The 16,332-nt window shown below is 46.4% G+C and overlaps 2 protein-coding genes across 4 annotated transcripts in view; both read left to right on the top strand.

Annotated features, from left to right (window-relative positions):
- LOC125436215 (cytochrome P450 2K6-like) overlaps nt 1-11,495 on the top strand; it is a 21,083-nt gene extending 9,588 nt beyond the window's left edge. For all 3 annotated transcript variants that reach the window (XM_048503029.1, XM_048503019.1, XM_048503040.1), the window contains exons 5-11: nt 2,994-3,143; nt 3,372-3,532; nt 4,054-4,227; nt 6,600-6,747; nt 9,792-9,976; nt 10,700-10,841; nt 11,097-11,495. In XM_048503029.1, coding sequence (XP_048358986.1) covers nt 2,994-3,143; nt 3,372-3,532; nt 4,054-4,227; nt 6,600-6,747; nt 9,792-9,976; nt 10,700-10,841; nt 11,097-11,284 — 1,148 coding nt within the window. In that variant the 3' untranslated portion in view covers nt 11,285-11,495. The remainder of the gene's footprint in view (nt 1-2,993; nt 3,144-3,371; nt 3,533-4,053; nt 4,228-6,599; nt 6,748-9,791; nt 9,977-10,699; nt 10,842-11,096) is intronic.
- Nucleotides 1-16,332, top strand: part of LOC125436226 (cytochrome P450 2K6-like) — a 154,231-nt gene that overhangs the window by 45,432 nt on the left and 92,467 nt on the right. The window lies entirely within an intron of this gene.

Here is a 16,332-nt window from a genome sequence, read left to right as displayed (position 1 = left end):
CAATACACCCTATTTTGATCAACATTTAATGGAGCAAAATGTAGCTCCAAACTCTGGTATCACCAGAGGCAGATTTGAGTTGCCTTCTGACAGTTCCTCTGGGTTCTTCCCTGAAATTTCTTCTGTGAAAGCAAATGGGTGCCATTGGCACTAAGCGATGCACATATATAGCCGTGAGAAAAGCTGGTCACCATCCTTGATAATAGGTGACACATTTTTCTCCACTCAAGTATGGCCATGTGGGTTCCATTATCCAAGATCACAGGGGGCAACTGGTCTCAAGCAGCTGCCCCACTAGGTGGGACCTCCACGTTGGCAGGCCTCTCCGGGGATCGCGCTGCAGGCTGGAGGCTGCGGCATTCCAACGCCGTGCAATCGAAATTCTCAGCCACCTGGTCTTGATCGGTGACTTGAACAGGAGCAGCAGTCGCGTAGGAGGTTAAGAGCTCGTGTATCTAATCTGGAGTAACCGGGTTTGATTCCCAGCTCTGCTGCCTGAGCTGTGGAGGCTTATCTGGGGAATTCAGATTAGCCTGTACACTCCCTCACATGCCAGCTGGGTGACCTTGGGCTAGTCACAGCCTCTCTTGAGCTCTCTCAGCCCCACCTACCTCACAGGGTGTTTGTTGTGAGGGGGGAAGGGCAAGGAGATTGTAAGCCCCTTTGAGTCTCCTACAGGAGAGAAAGGGGGATATAAATCCAAACACTTCTTCTTCTTCTTCTTCTTCTTCTTCTTCTTCTTCTTCTTCTTCTTCTTCTTCTCCTCCTCCTCCTCCTCCTCCTCCTCACCGGGTTCTGTGTCAGGCGCCGGCTGAGGCTGAAGAGAGCCGATCCCTCGGGTTACATTATGCTCAAGGTACTCATCCAAACATTGCATGCGGATGCCACGTCCCTGACCACCATCCGTGGGAAGACAGACCCCAACGTCTGACCATTGCCCGCCACTTCCCATTGCTCATCAGGCACAGGTGACGACTGCTGAGACCGTTGGGACTTATGTTCAAGTTCCAGTTCCAGCTCAGCATTGAGGGTTCTCAACTCCATTAGATGAAGTTGCTCCTTCAGCCCGATCTGTCGCAGTTGTTATGGAAGTTTTTACCCATTGAAAACTCCAGACCAAGTTGGCTAATAGCAAGCTAGGTTTATTAACATGTCTGCAGCCATGGAGAGAGCAATACCGTGGTATCAGCTCTCTGAAGTCTACATCACAATACAGCTCATTTTAAGACATTTCTGAACAGACCCTTCTGACCACTTCTGGCCAATCCTGGCCGGCTGTCCACGCAGGCTCACGATCTTGACTTGTTGCAAATCAGCACATTCCAAGATATATTTTTAAAAGAATACATTCAGCATCATCTGACTTGGTAACGTGTGGTGCTACATATAAATTCTGTTTAGTAAGCATAATCAGCAAAAAGCAAAAGCCTAACTAGTTGGGTGAACCATCTCCATATACTTCAAACCCCCAGGTCAGTGCTCACTGTTGCCCTTTCACTCATGAGGAAGTATCTGCTGGTTCTTGCAAAATAGCAAACGCAGCAGTTCCAGTAGCACCCAGACACTGATTTCCTGAGAGCAACCGCAAAATGTATTTTCAGCTATGAATAATTCTCAACTGTGGTCTTGCAACCAGCATCTCTTTATAATTTTTATATCACAGTTGCCGCCCTGGGAGGTTCCGGAGGATGGACGCCGGACAGGTCGAGTACCTGCCCCCCTACTCAGAAGCTTATAGGAAATTAAAAGGTCAACTATTGGATAGAGAGTTCTCTACCCTAATCGCCGCAGCCAAGAAAACGTGCTCTCCCCTGTATTTTTCTCTTCCAATTGAACGGGGCCACTTGGCACACTACCTGTATTGCTTAATAAACCCTGTTCAAAGGCGAGCCATAATGCTCGCCAGGTTTAATGTTATGCCTTCTGCCTTGTTACATGGCAGATTTAATAAGCAAGAAAAGGCTAAAAGATTGTGCTCATGTAACGATGGCTCAGTTGAATCTCTGGCCCACCAATTACTTCACTGTCTCAGATACAAGGAAATCAGATCCAAGTATGTGAATCTTACTCCTTTACATTTACCCCATCTCCCCGATTTAATTAGATGACACTACTTGTTGGACAACCCTGATCCTTCTCTCTGTATGATAGTGGCAGACTTTCTCCTGGAAATTACTAAATGCCAGTAGATTTCCTTCGTCCTAACATGTATATCCTGTATTGTATATGCTTTTTAATCTGTTTTTATTATTGTTGTACTGCTGTCTATGCCAATAAAGGCTTGCTTCACTCTGAGTACCTGCCCCACTCCCAACAGATGATCCTCTGCAGTCCCCCCTTCGGGGTCGTGATGCAGGAAATCGGCTTGGGTACGCAGAGATTTATAATCCTCAGGAGGCCGGGAGGCCACACTCTCTACCACATCAGAAGTAGAGAAATTCACAGACGGGGTGGCTGGCGTCACCACCAAACCCTGAGTTATGCAGAAAGGATCTCCCTGTTATAAGCAAGGAGTCCTGAAAGGAGACCATACTACGCGAGGCTGCAGCCCCCGTATCATTGTTCTTCGTAGGCAAAGACATCCTTGAGAACAGAAGCACAATCTTGTACAGTAAACTGGCAGCGATTGTACATTAGTGAGTTCTCTCAAAACGTAACAAACTGAGTCCATACCAAGTATCTCCATGAAAGCAGAAAGATCTTTAATATGTCTAGATGAAACATGGTTCTTGACAGAATTAAACTTCAAAAGTACAGAGATACATGAAGAGAACTTTTGGGTCCGCCTTTTTTTAGATACTTTAGATACTTTCACACACAAGGCTAGGCCAGTCTGGGAAGAGTGCCAAGCAAGAGATAATACTAATGGCAACAGTAAAAACCGGTGTCAGCAAGAAACCATCCCATTCCAATCCCCTCTTTACAGGGCACTTCATTATGCTGTTGTCATGGTCATGCATGCTGACATAGAACTTTTGTCCTGTTTCATTCAGGCATCCTTTTTTCCAATGGTGAGGTCTGGAAAGTGATGCGGCGGTTTACGATAAGCACATTACGAGACTACGGAATGGGCAAGAAGCCCATAGAAGACAGAATTATTGAGGAGTGCAGTTTCCTACTGCAGAAGTTTGAATCCTTCAATGGTGAGATGGCACTTTTACCTTTTCATTTAGGAGGCACAAAAAATACTTGCATCATCTTCTGATATGATGCAGTCCAGATTTTCCCCTCTGGAAACTACACCTCCTTCTGTGTACCCATGGAATGACTGATAAATTATTCTAAAGCGTATAAAAGATAATGTGTGAGGCACCATTGATGCTCCGGCTCATTCCATAACGTAATGCTTTTATTTTACTTTTTTTCCCCAGGGAAACCTTTTGAGACAACTACAGTTGTGAATGGTGCTGCTTCCAATATTATAGTGTCCATATTACTTGGCAAACGATTGGAATATGAAGATCCGACATTTAAAAGATTACTGCACATGCTCCGTGAAGACGTCAAACTCCTAGGAAGTCGCTCAGTCCTGGTAATCTATTAAAATGTGGTTTCAGAATGGGTGAAATCCCAGTACAGGCAGCACCGGGAGTTTATCCATGCCTTTAACAAGTCACAGCAGACACTCAAGTCTTTGCTACTCATTTGAGATGTTCAGGAAGAGAAATGGGACAATCCTTTCAAACTCTGTGACTTTTATGGCTGTCAGGTGATTGGGCAACTCTTGATGCTGGCTGTTGCTCAAAACTATGGTGGGATAATTTTAAAAAATATGTTGGTGTTACACACATGATGATGTCACTTCTGGTTTTGCCCGGAAGTGATGTCAGAGGGCATGCAATGCTGCCAACCAACACATGTCCCCCAACCCCCAACCTCCCAGTGGTTGAACAGCCTGTCAACCCGAATCACTGTGATGCTTAGCATCCGTTGGGAGGGTTTAGGCGGGACTGAGTCATGGAAGATTTTCAAAACAAACGTTGAGATTTCTGCCTCATCAGTAGGATTTGGTTTTTTCTTACTGTTTTCCATTCTTGTGTGTTATTCTTTTAGCTGTACAACACGTTTCCTGCTCTTGGCTTTCTTTTCGGTGCTCGCAAGACTATCATTGATAACCTGAAGGAAATGCGTGACTTCATACAGGCCGCCTTCATAGAACGTCTCAACGTACTGGATGAGAATGACCAAAGAAGTTTTATTGATGCTTTTCTAATCCGACAGAAAGAGGTAACACAGTTTGGAACACGCCAACAGTCAGTGATGAACTTTCCTTATTTGTTCTTTAAAAGTCTATTTTTGTGTGAATGCCTGGGCAGCTAGTAAGGAATCTAGGTGGGATGGGGAAAGAGGCCATCTAACTACCATGTTTCCCCGAAAATAAAACAGTGTCTTATATTAATTTTTGCTCCCAAAGATGCGCTATGTCTTATTTTCAGGGGATGTCTTATTTTTTCTGTGTTGTGTTCGTCGGACATGCTTCCAAACAAAAACTTTGCTATGTCTTACTTTTGGGGGATGCCTTATATTTCCCACTTCAGCAAAACCTCTACTACGTCTTATTCTCAGGGGATGTCTTATATTCGGGGAAACAGGGTAGCTGAGATTTCCCAGTCTTCATCTATGAATGTATTACAGGAAATCTATTTGTGGACCCAAAGATACCTCCAGGTCATGAAGAAATTTTCCAAATTCACAGCCCATATGTGAATTCGCATTCTAAATTCACAGCCCACTTTATACTTTTTCTCGGCTGTCATTCCACTCATGTCTCTATGACAGACTTACTTTTGACAAAAAAAAGCTGAGAATTTAGAGGAAATAACGGGTCATGGGCCAAGCTTATAATCTGCAACATTTTTGCACTACGGGGGAATATCGTTTCTCCATTGTTTAAGAACAGCCTTCCAGTGGTGTGTGGTGGGGGCAGGGGGAAACAAGGCAAGGAAAATGGTGCCAATGCAGGCAGTAGAAATTTCTCCTTCATACGCTTGCTAACACGCCATATTTTGCTTACTCAGCATATTTTGCAGTTTCTATCTGTAGTTTCTATCTGTAGCTGGTTCTCATCAAGGGTGGAGGGAATGTCAAGATGATCAGTCGGGGCTTTCTATCTCCATGTTAGGTCTTGGGTGCTTAAGGAGCAGCAGTGGCGTAGGAGGTTAAGAGCTCGTGTATCTAATCTGGAGGAACCGGGTTTGATTCCCTGCTCTGCCGCCTGAGCTGTGGAGGCTTATCTGGGGAATTCAGATTTGCCTGGGCACTCCCACACACGCCAGCTGGGTGACCTTTAAGAAGTCACATTTGAGCTCTCTCAGTTCCCACCTACCTCACAAGGTGCTTGCTGTGAGGGGAAGCAAGGAGATTGTCAGCCCCTTTGAGTCTCCTGCAGGAGAGAAAGGGGATATAAATCCAAACTCTTCTTTCTTCTTCTTAAGGAGCAGCAGGGCGAGGGAGGTTAAGAGCTCGTATTCAATCTGGAGGAACCGGGTTTGATTCCCTGCTCTGCCGCCTGAGCTGTGGAGGCTTATCTGGGGAATTCAGATTTGCCTGGGCACTCCCACACACGCCAGCTGGGTGACCTTGGGCTAGTCACAGCTTCTTGGAGCTCTCTCAGCCCCACCTACCTCACAAGGTGTTTGTTGTGAGGGGGGAAGGGCAAGGAGATTGTCAGCCCCTTTGAGTCTCCTGCAGGAGAGAAAGGGGGGATATAAATCCAAACTCTTCTTCTTCTTCTTAAGCCAACAAACGGACTCTGAACTATTGATCAAGAGCGTTTATTGAGCAGGCATCGAAATACCACACCGATAAATGGAGCTGATGGAACTAGAATTCACAGTCCCCTTTATCCCCCACGCGAGCCCACCTCCCGTTTTCCCAAGAATTTGTGACAAACAGCTTTTCGAGCGAAGGCACCCCAAGATCACTAGCAGATAGCATAGGGAAGTCACCTGACTTCCTGCCCCATGAGATAACAGAAGCAACATTGTTCCCATGGGACAAGAGGGCCAGGGGAAGCCTAGTTGTCTACAAGCGTGTGAAGCCATACAGAGAAGAAGACGAAGACAAAGAGGAGAAAAAGGAGTTTGGATTTATATCCCTCTTTGCTCTCTGGTAAGGAGACTCAAAGGGGCTTACAATTTTCTTTCCCTTCCCCCCACCCTGCTCCTACAACAAACAACTTCTGAGGTGAGTGGGACTGAGAAAGCTCCGAAGAACTGTGACTATCCCAAGGTCACACCGCTGGCATGTGTTGTAGTGCCCAAGCTAATGTGGTTCACCAGAGAACCTTCCACAGCTCAAGTGGCAGAGCGGGGAATCAAACCCAGTTCTCCAGATTAACCATTACATCACCAAGATCAAGCAAAGAATGCACAGCAGGCAGTGGTTACATATAGCAGGCGGGTTACATATATTTCAATAGCAGCAGCGATATGTTATTTTAAGCAGATACGTGGTTCCAGAAATATCTCTCAATCAAGTAGATAGCATCCCCCTAACACCCTATCAACGCTGTGAAATCCTCACGGTGCTCTTGGTTTTTATTTTGCTCCGTATTCTATTCACTTCTTTAAAATCATTTCTTCCTTCTTAATCCCTAGGAGAAGAATAAGAACCAGAGCAATGGATTTTTCCATAGTGAAAACCTAAAGGCTGTTGTGAATGATTTATTTGCTGCTGGCACAGAGTCAGCAACGACGACCTTGCGTTGGGGCCTCTTGCTGATGATGAAGTACCCTGAGATTCAGAGTGAGTGAGGGGGTTCCCTTGGTTGGTTTCCATTATTCAAGGATATCTGGATCCCAATTACACAAATTGGAAAGAAAACTGAGGTTCCTGTTGGATTTTACCTAGATGAGGGAAAACAGGAAGTACCAGAGAGTAATTCAGTGGTGGGATACAGCCGGTTCACACCACTTCGGCAAAAACGGTTGTTAAAATGGTGCTTGTAAGCAATCAGTTGTTAAATTATTTGAATCCCACCTCTGGTTTATACTTCCTGTTTTACCCAGTGGGTGGAATGATAACAACAGAAAGTGTGGGTAGAATTTTCTTTCTACCATTGCATCTGACATCCCTTTCCCCAAGACTCCTATCGAATGTAGAGAATGACTATTCCCCTCACTCATGTCAGGACCCAACTAGATGTTACATTTGCCCTGGAGAAGATGCTAGACGTTTAAAACAAATACCGACAGTGTCCATGTGTTTGGGGGTTCTTGTTTTGTCTCTATATGTAGGATTGCCAAATCAACGAGGGTTGAAGGTGTGAGCCTATGGGGGTAGGGGGCATCTTAATCAGCAATCCACTTCCATCTCTGCTAGCCTGCTGTTGTGTGGGGATGGGGGATTAGCCACCCATCCTTTATGTTCCTTCACAGCAGGGGTCTTCAAACTATGGCCTTCCAGATGTTCATGGACTATAATTCCCATCAGCCCCTGCCAGCATGGCCAAGTGGTAGGGCTCGTGGGAATTGTAGTCTATGAATATCTGGAGGGCCATAGTTTGAGGACCCCTGCTTCACAGACTTCAGCATCCATGCTGTGGGTGCCTCCATCCAGGCTATGGACACAACATCTGTCATGGTGCCACTGTCTTCAGGCTTGACTGCCATGTTTGGTGGCCACCTCTCTTAATGCCAAGGTTTTAGAAACTGACTAGCGGGCCCGGCCATGCATTGCTGTGGCTGAGTCTGGTGAAGTGAAAAGAAAGAAAAGGGGAAGCGAACAGTTCGAACATGTGTGATTGCACAATGCTTGCAAGGGAGGGGAGGGGTAATGGGCCCCTCACTCCCCTCCCTCTCTCCCATTCCCTTGCATGGCACCCCGCCCTGTCCCTCCCTAACGTTCCCCTTCCTCTACTAGGGTGGGTGGGCCATGTCCAGGTGGCGGAGCCTGTATCTTTCACTCCCTTCCCTTTCAGGCGAATTACCTGGCTTAAAACACGCTGGGAGGCATGAGCTACATTGTGTTCAAATTTCAGAGCATTTGGTCCAGCAAACCCCTGGACCCCCCCCCCCTCACCTTCCCCTTCCTCCGCTAGGGTGGGTGGGCCATGTCCAGATGGTGGGCCCCATCTTTTTCACTCCAGATGGCAGCGGTTTTCAAAGAAGGCATGGTTGCTTCCCTTGTATCAGAGGGTGTTGCTTTGAAGGCCAGCAGATGGCGAAGTTGCGGAACAGAACTGTGGTTCCAACTGTCACATGTGTGGCATGTACACAATAACTGGCACAGTTGTGACATGTACACAACAGGAGGTGTGAAAACAGTATGGAAACCTGGCCGCACACAAATGCGACATTGTGTGAAAATTTCAAAGCAATCGGTCTAGTCGTTTGGGAGATTACCTGTCAGCAGAAAAATGCACTGATAGATTTATATATACATAGATTGCCAGTCATCCTGAGCTTTATCAGTTCTTCTCATTATTAATGGTCTTCCATCCTCTCCAGCTGGCTGACTGCCAAGTGGACTCCGCCAAGGCCACACCCTCTTGCAACCTGACAGGTGACTTCCTGTCAGGCCCTGCCATTCAGGGCCTGACAGGAAGTGCACGTAACATGCCTGGGCCTGTCTGGCTGCAGCTGGACTCATATCATCCTTGCCCAAGGCCAGAGGCCTGTGTCTTTTGTTTTTGCTGTAATGTAGTGAATACAGTTTACTGGCTCTCCCTATCTGTCTTTCTCTGGGAGTAGCCCGGCCATTCCCAAAACAATGTAACTACCATAACTGTCTTCAACTATCCTTTCACATGCTGATATTGGGGGAATGCAAAGGTGGGGGCCACCTAACTCCAACCATACTGTAATCTCAAGGTTTATACTGGGAGCCAGGGAGCTGGGACCTCAGTCTCAGCTACCTGGCCATAGGGTAGACACAGTTCTAATAAAGCTCTTGAAGCTATTCTTGAGTCTTGTTATTGACTGGGGTACTAGATGTAGGGGTGCGTTAGCGAACCCAGTAGAGCTTCAGAAAGTGCACAGGAATGCCTGCGCCATCTGTCCCCTCCTGGGCTCACACTACGCACATCACGAGATCCCCCAGACACCCGGGTCACAAGATGCCTGAATGTGGATTCAACCCAGACAGGAACGTTTCTCCCTGCATGTTCGCAGCCCTCCTCTGAGTCATGAATTGCGCAACTTTCTCCCGCTCTCCCACCTTCCCAAACCCTTAATAAAGGTGCCAGGGACTCCAGCTCGGCAGATTAGCCAGATTAGCCAGACTGGCCAGACTGGCCAGACTAGCCAGATCAGCTACATTAGCCGCTGGCTTCTCTCCACCGGTTTCTTGATATCGCTGCGTCTCGTCTCTTCATTGCGTCGCCGTAACGACTTCACTAGACCCTTACACTTCCCCAGCTTGGCGCAGCTTTCCTTTGGTGGGGCATAGAGTCCCCTCAGAGAGGCACTGATCCTGGACAAAGAGATAACCCAGAGTGTCTCCGTTTGTTTATTGAGACTGTAAAGCAAAACAACACCCTCCAAGAGACAACCACTCTGCTAATCCTGGGTCAGATTCTCTCTGCTCTCTGGTTTCTTCTGCTTAATATCCTCCATCCCCAAATTGAAAACTTCCAGTTAGGATCCATCCTGTTCCTCTCCAGCTCCCTAACTCCATTGGATATCATAGTTGAAGACCGGCTCTCTGCTATAATCCAGACTTGACTTGTGGCACTTTTTCAAGACAACAATGTGACACATGTACCACTGAATCTGGCCCCAGAATATTTATAGCATCAAAGTCTGAAACAGAAATATGTTTTAGTGGGAATCAATGCTCTGTTTCCTCAGGGAAAGTGCAAGAAGAAATGACAAAGGTGATCGGGTCTGCTCAGCCACGAATTGAACACCGAGCAAAGCTGCCCTACACCGATGCGGTGGTTCACGAAATCCAGAGGTTTGGAAATATTTCCCCTACGGCCGCACCACATGTCACCAATGCGGATGTGACTCTTGGAGGCTACTTCATTCCAAAGGTGATTGTTCTTAGCTTTCTGTCATTGATCTGCTGAATCTGCCCCTCTTTGGCAACCAACACTTAACTCGGGGGAATATCAGAGCCAATCAATGAAATTCTTCTGTGTCCCACAGATTTCTCTTCCTGGTATCAGGACCATACCTGTCAGTACCTGGATGTCTTGCTGTGTGTGATTTGCATATGTTTCACTGTTTCTCTCTTGATGTTTTGCTGTGTGCGGTTTGCAAATGTTTTCCTGTTTCCCCCCTTCCTTTCCTGGCCATCTCCTGGCGCCAGCCCATCCTCAAAGAAGTGTGAAAGGTTCCCAGGTTCTTTGAAGTTCTGTCGTGCATTTGTTGTAGAAACTATAGTGGACATTTGGTATGGGACGAAACGGGAAAATATAGGTCCTGGATCTGAGCTCCTAGCTATGAATTGTTACTCTTTCTTCACCTGGAATAAACAGTTTTGGGGCTTTTCCATGGCCTCTGTTATTTCCACGTTTGAGAGTCTGACACCTGGAAGGACAGAAATGAGCCTGACTTTGCTTGGATTGGGCCACACATTTCAAACTGTGAAAACACTGTCCATCCAGGCCTATTTTTTTAACCTTGCTTTTCTTGCATTTGAATTCCCACGTAACTCAGTTGGTGGGGTGGCATTCGCTAGGCCCGGAGGACAGCTAATGTGCTTGATGGCCCATCTTCCTTTCCTTCAGTAATCTATTGCTTTGGCTTTGCAGGGAACGCATATCGTCCCCTTACTGTACTCTGTGCTGTACGATGAATCTCAGTGGGAAAAACCATTTAAATTCTATCCTGAGCATTTCCTTGATTCCGACGGAAAGTTCATCAAGAGAGACGCCTTCCTGCCTTTCTCTGCAGGTAACTCCTTTGATATACATCACTGTCAATTGAAGCACTGGCTTGACTTGGAAGAATATCATCCCAGTGGGCCATTTCTCACTTCCTTCAGTGTTCACTATTTTCCTCAACACTGTCAATAATTTTTGGGTTGCTATCAATTTCAGTCTGCCTTCATTTATACTTCACTGTGTCTCATGTTTAAATTCTTTGGGAATATAGTATTAAAGTTGCATAAGTGGGCAAGACTTACATGCGTCATCTCAATTGTCACAGGTCGGCGCGTGTGTGCGGGTGAGACCCTTGCAAAAATGGAGCTCTTCCTCTTCTTTACGAGTCTCCTGCAGAGATTCACTTTCCAGCCAGCCCCTGGGACATCCAAGGAAGACCTGGACCTTACCCCTGTCTCTGGTATTACTTTGTATCCGATGCCTTACCGTATCTGTGCTGTGTCACGTTTTTAACATCCAGCCATGTTTCGCTCCCCTGTGAGCTCCACTTTCCTCTACTGCACTTTCATTCCTGCCAAGGGCATGGCAAATTCGGTGGAACTGGGATGTATGTTGTCATACAGGCTTCTTCAGAGACTCAACTTCGTTTAAAATTTGGACCTCACTTCTTGAGTCATTGTTGTCTGCTGAATTCTTCTTTTCACACATTATTGAGACCATCTGTTTTATTGTATGAGTATATCAAGATTCTCTCCTTCATGATAGCCTCAGTTGGGTCCTTGTAGAAATAAAGTTCCTTTAACTGAGGAAGGTCTATTGAAGTCCTTATCCACCTGCTTCGCTGCTTCATGCGCTACAGAGCAATACTCCTGGGTGGCTGGTTACGAGCATCTCGAGTGAACAAAAAGGGCTGGATTTTCCCCAATATGGCTAGTCTTGCCCCACAACTTGGCACAGCCTGGTTCCATTGATGGTTCCCTGTGGTTTTGAGACTATTCATTTGTTGTTTTGACTTGCAATCATATCCCTGCTTAGCCACCAGTTCCAAGGTTCATGTGGCTACTTTGTGCCAGCCCTTTACTCACTCCAGAAAACAGTTCAGGACTTCCCACAGAGTTGTACGTTATCTTGTGTATTAGTGATGCTTCATTCTAAACCACCAGACCACTTCTCCAGAACCTTAATGGACATATGGAACACTATGGCAGACAAAATGTGGTGTAGCGTGTGGTGAAGTGTTGAAGAGTGTCAGATTAGTATCTGGGAAACCCAGGTTCCTATCCCCACTCTAGCCATGGAAGTTGGCTGGGTGACCTTGGACCAGTCATAAAATAAAATGGAAGAAAGGAGAACCAGGTAAGCTGCTTTGAGTCCCCACTGGGGAGAAAGACAGGGTACAAATAAAATACATAAATACATAGTTCTTCCAAGAATGCCTGGAGTTGTTTAACCACAAATGGGGGGATCCAACCCTCTCCCAGTGGTTCCCAACTCCTCTTTCTCTCTCTCTCTCTCTCTTGGGTAACCTCTGATACCACCTGGCCATTGTAGGAATTGTCCACTGGAAGGGTCTGGACTGCCCCCCCTCCCGGCTTCCCTTCCAGACCCTGAGGCCTTGCCTCTGTGCCCCCGTTCGCCACCATCCAGACTTTTGCCTCCTTTTTAAAATAGCAAATCCAAGACAGAGGAGGTCTATGTGGTCCAGAGAACTGCTAAAAGCATCCAACATTACGAAGTACTGTGTAAGAAGAAACATTTTACATGCCTTCTTTGAGCACAGCACCAGATTGAGTAATGATCCAGAAATGAGATAAATGCCATTCCCTTGTCCCTCTTTCTCTACATTGCCTATTGGAGGTTAAAATATCAGACAGGCTCTTGAGCTTGGGATGGCTCTTCAGAATTTCCATTTCCTGGAAATTTACTGGAACTCCCTAGGATGGCACATGGTCAAAATGGCTGTCTCCTCCATGACTCAGGCCCCCTGGGTAACAAAGGGATAAAACACATTTGAGGGGAAACTTTGCACGGTTCCTTCCCTTAACACGAGTCCGTGTTCCCCCGCAAAAACCAAGTTATTCAAGAATTGCGCTACCTGCAATCTTCTGGTTATAATGCGGGTTGCAGCCACTCGCAGGCAAACAGCTGTCCCGAGAAGCACGCTACTTGGCCATGTTTCCCTCTTTTCCCCACCCCCACCTCTTTATTGTGAAGCTATGCAGGAGCACAGGGGGCAGCATGGGTGTGGAGGTCCATGCCTGCCTGACCCCATAGCTATGCAGCAGGGGAAGGTGATTGGCAGAGAAAGCACCTCCGTGCAAAGGCTCAATGGCAACCTGCATTGCCTCCATTGGCTCTGTTGGCTGCCTGCATGGAGGCACACAAATGTCCCAATGGCAATATGGGTTGCTTTGCCCCGACTGCAACCCGCTGTACTTTGCCTATGCAGAAGGGGCCTCAGATGAGAGCCACGACTCCCTGGAGAGACCCAGTTAAGAAAGAAGCACTTCTGCTGGACATAGCTGACACAACAGGTCTCTGACCATTAAGAGAGATGTATTGTCGAAGGCTTTCACGGCCGGAATCACTGGGGTGCTGTGTGGTTTCCGGGCTGTATGGCCGTGTTCTAGCAGCATTCTCTCCTGACGTTTCGCCTGCATCTGTGGCTGGCATCTTCAGAGGATCTGATGGTAGGAATGGAAAGCAAGTGGAGTATATAAGAAAATTCAACAAATGCTATATTCAGCAAAGGATAAGAGGGGTCCTCTAGCTACTGCAGGAGTCTACCGCATACCATGCAGCTGTGGACAAGTCTACATAGGGACCACCAAACGCAGCGCTCAGACACGAATTAAAGAACACGAAAGGCACTGCAGACTATTTCAGCCAGAAAAATCAGCAATAGCAGAACACTTGATAAACCAGCCTGGACACAGAATATTATTTGAAAACACAGAAATTCTGGACCACTCTGACAACCACTACGTCAGACTACACAGAGAAGCCATTGAAATTCACAAGCACATGGACAATTTCAACAGGAAGGAAGAAACCATGAAAATGAACAGAATTTGCCTGCCATTGTTGAAAAACTCTAGAATCAAGACAGTGACTGATCAGCTCCACACAAACACAGGACAACTATAGACTATAGCACTCAAAGGGAACAAAGACCAGGATACTTCTATTCAGATCCATTCAACGATTGACCTTGCTAGCTTCATTGTTACGCCCACGCTACAGACTTCTCTGTGACTCACATGCCAGGCTACTCTATTCAGACGTCCTCACCTTTTCACCTCACAGTATATATACTCCACTTGCTTTCCATTCCTACCATCAGATCCTCTGAAGATGCCAGCCACAGATGCAGGCGAAACGTCAGGAGAGAATGCTGCTAGAACACGGCCATGCAGCCCGGAAACCACACAGCACACCATTAAGAGAGACATCACCCGCCAGATTCTACAACCCCCTGAAGCTTCAGGGGGGGGGAATTCCGCACCCTTTTGAAGGAGCAGGAACTTGGATGGTAGAGGGATAGCATTCACCAGCAGCACCAGCAGTGGGGAACCTGGTCTGCAGACCCTCCACAAACAACAAAGATGGAGAAGATAAGGAGGCGCGGTCAGCCCAAAAGACCGAAGGCGGTACAAATTGAAAAAAGTGAAAGGACAAAAACCAAGGTCCTACAGAGTTGAAACCAAGCTGTGCAAAGCAAAGAAGTTTTATGTCATTCAAAAACACCTACTGTGATTGTGACTGTCCGGAGAGAATTGCACTGGAGTGGAGGAGAGAAGGCGCAGGATCATCCTGTCTGGAAGCCCAGAGGGGAAAGGAGACAAGATGACATTCCGGGGCTGCAAGGTAAGGGTAAAACAGTGTTTGTTTACCCTGTGAAAAGGAAAGAACGGTCCAGTGGTGGCAAAGTGCCAGATCGGTTACATAAACTCACACAGAGTTCCAATTGGGAGTTCCAATTAAATTACTCTGACTACTTCTGGGAGAAACATACACGCTACAGGGGTCAGTGCTATCAGTCACAGACCAGGAAAGGGATTTGGGGGGTCTTAGTGGATAGTTCCATGGGAATGTCAACTCAATGCATGGCAGCTGTGAAAAAGGCAAACTCTATGCTGGGGATCATTAGGAAAGGAGTTGAGAATAAAACTGCAAGGATTGTCATGCCCTTATATAAAGCCGTGGTGCGACCACACTTGGAGTACTGTGTTCAGTTCTGGTCACCACATCTCAAAAAGGATATCGAAGAGATAGAAAAAGTGGAGAGAAGGGCAACGAGGATGATTGAGGGATTGGAGCACCTTCCTTATGAGGAGAGGCTGCAGCGTTTGGGACTCTTTAGTTTGGAGAGGAGACGTCTGAGGGGGGATATGATTGAAGTCTATAAAATTATGTTGACAGAGAGAAATTTTTCTCTCTTTCTCACAATACTAGAACCAGGGGGCATTCATTGAAAATGCTGGGGGGAAGAATTAGGACTAATAAAAGGAAACACTTCTTCACAAAATGTGTGATTGGTGTTTGGAATATGCTGCCACAGGAGGTGGTGATGACCACTAACCTGGATAGCTTTAAAAAGGGCTTGGACAGATTTATGGAGGAGAAGTCGATGTATGGCTACCAATCTTGATCCTCCTTGATCTCAGATTGCAAATGCCTTAGCAGACCAGGTGCTCAGGAGCAGCAGCAGCAGAAGGCTGTTGCCTTCACCTCCTGCACATGAGCTCCCAAAGGCACGTGGTGGGCCACTGCGAGTAGCAAAGTGCTGGACTAGATGGACTCTGGTCTGATCCAGCAGGCTAGTTCTTATGTTCTTAAACCTCAAACAGAGACAGTAAAATCCCGTGAGAGCTTAAAATGGAGCAAATACCTGGAAAATCTTGCCAGATTTGAAATAAATGGAACAGAGCTGAAGAACGGGGAAACGGCCCGGAAATAGACAAACAAGTGAAGAAACTTACCTGAAAGAATAATGATGATGACCACAAGGAAGGGAAGTGCCAGCATGAAAAAAAATGTTCAGTATCAAACCTTTAATGGCATTTTACAAATAATATAAAGGGAATATTTTAAAAAATGCATGTGTGGGTTAAAAGTTTGTTTACAAGGGAGCATCTTGAGTCTTTAGCTTGATGTTGGAATAAGTGTAGCAGGATCTGTCGGCCATTATGGTAGATAAAAAATAAGCCACCGTAGAGGTTATTGTTTCCATCCTGTCCATCAGCAACAGCTTCACATGATCCTTGTCCAAAAGACCATTCTGATTTTCAAGTAATTGTCTGAGGGCAAGTGTTTGGACTTCTTCATGTAGGGGGCAGTGAAGAATAATATGGATGAGTGTATCCGGTTCATTAGCATCACAAGAACACAGTCGAACAGAGTATGGAGTTTGTGAAAATCTCCCTAGGGTGACTGCAGAGGGGAAGACGTTTAATCTTGCTAGGGAGAATGCTCTGCGATGCATTGGATTGTTTAGTGTAGTCAGATATTTTACACTTGCGTCTACCGGGGGAGTTATTCCGAATGTTCCTGGAGAGCAT

The sequence above is a fragment of the Sphaerodactylus townsendi genome, linkage group LG01, assembly GCF_021028975.2.
Source record: "Sphaerodactylus townsendi isolate TG3544 linkage group LG01, MPM_Stown_v2.3, whole genome shotgun sequence".
In the NCBI taxonomy this organism is placed as follows: Eukaryota; Metazoa; Chordata; class Lepidosauria; order Squamata; family Sphaerodactylidae; genus Sphaerodactylus; species Sphaerodactylus townsendi.
The sequence above is the reverse complement of the archived record's forward strand: the minus strand, read 5'-3'. Positions and strand labels throughout refer to the sequence as shown.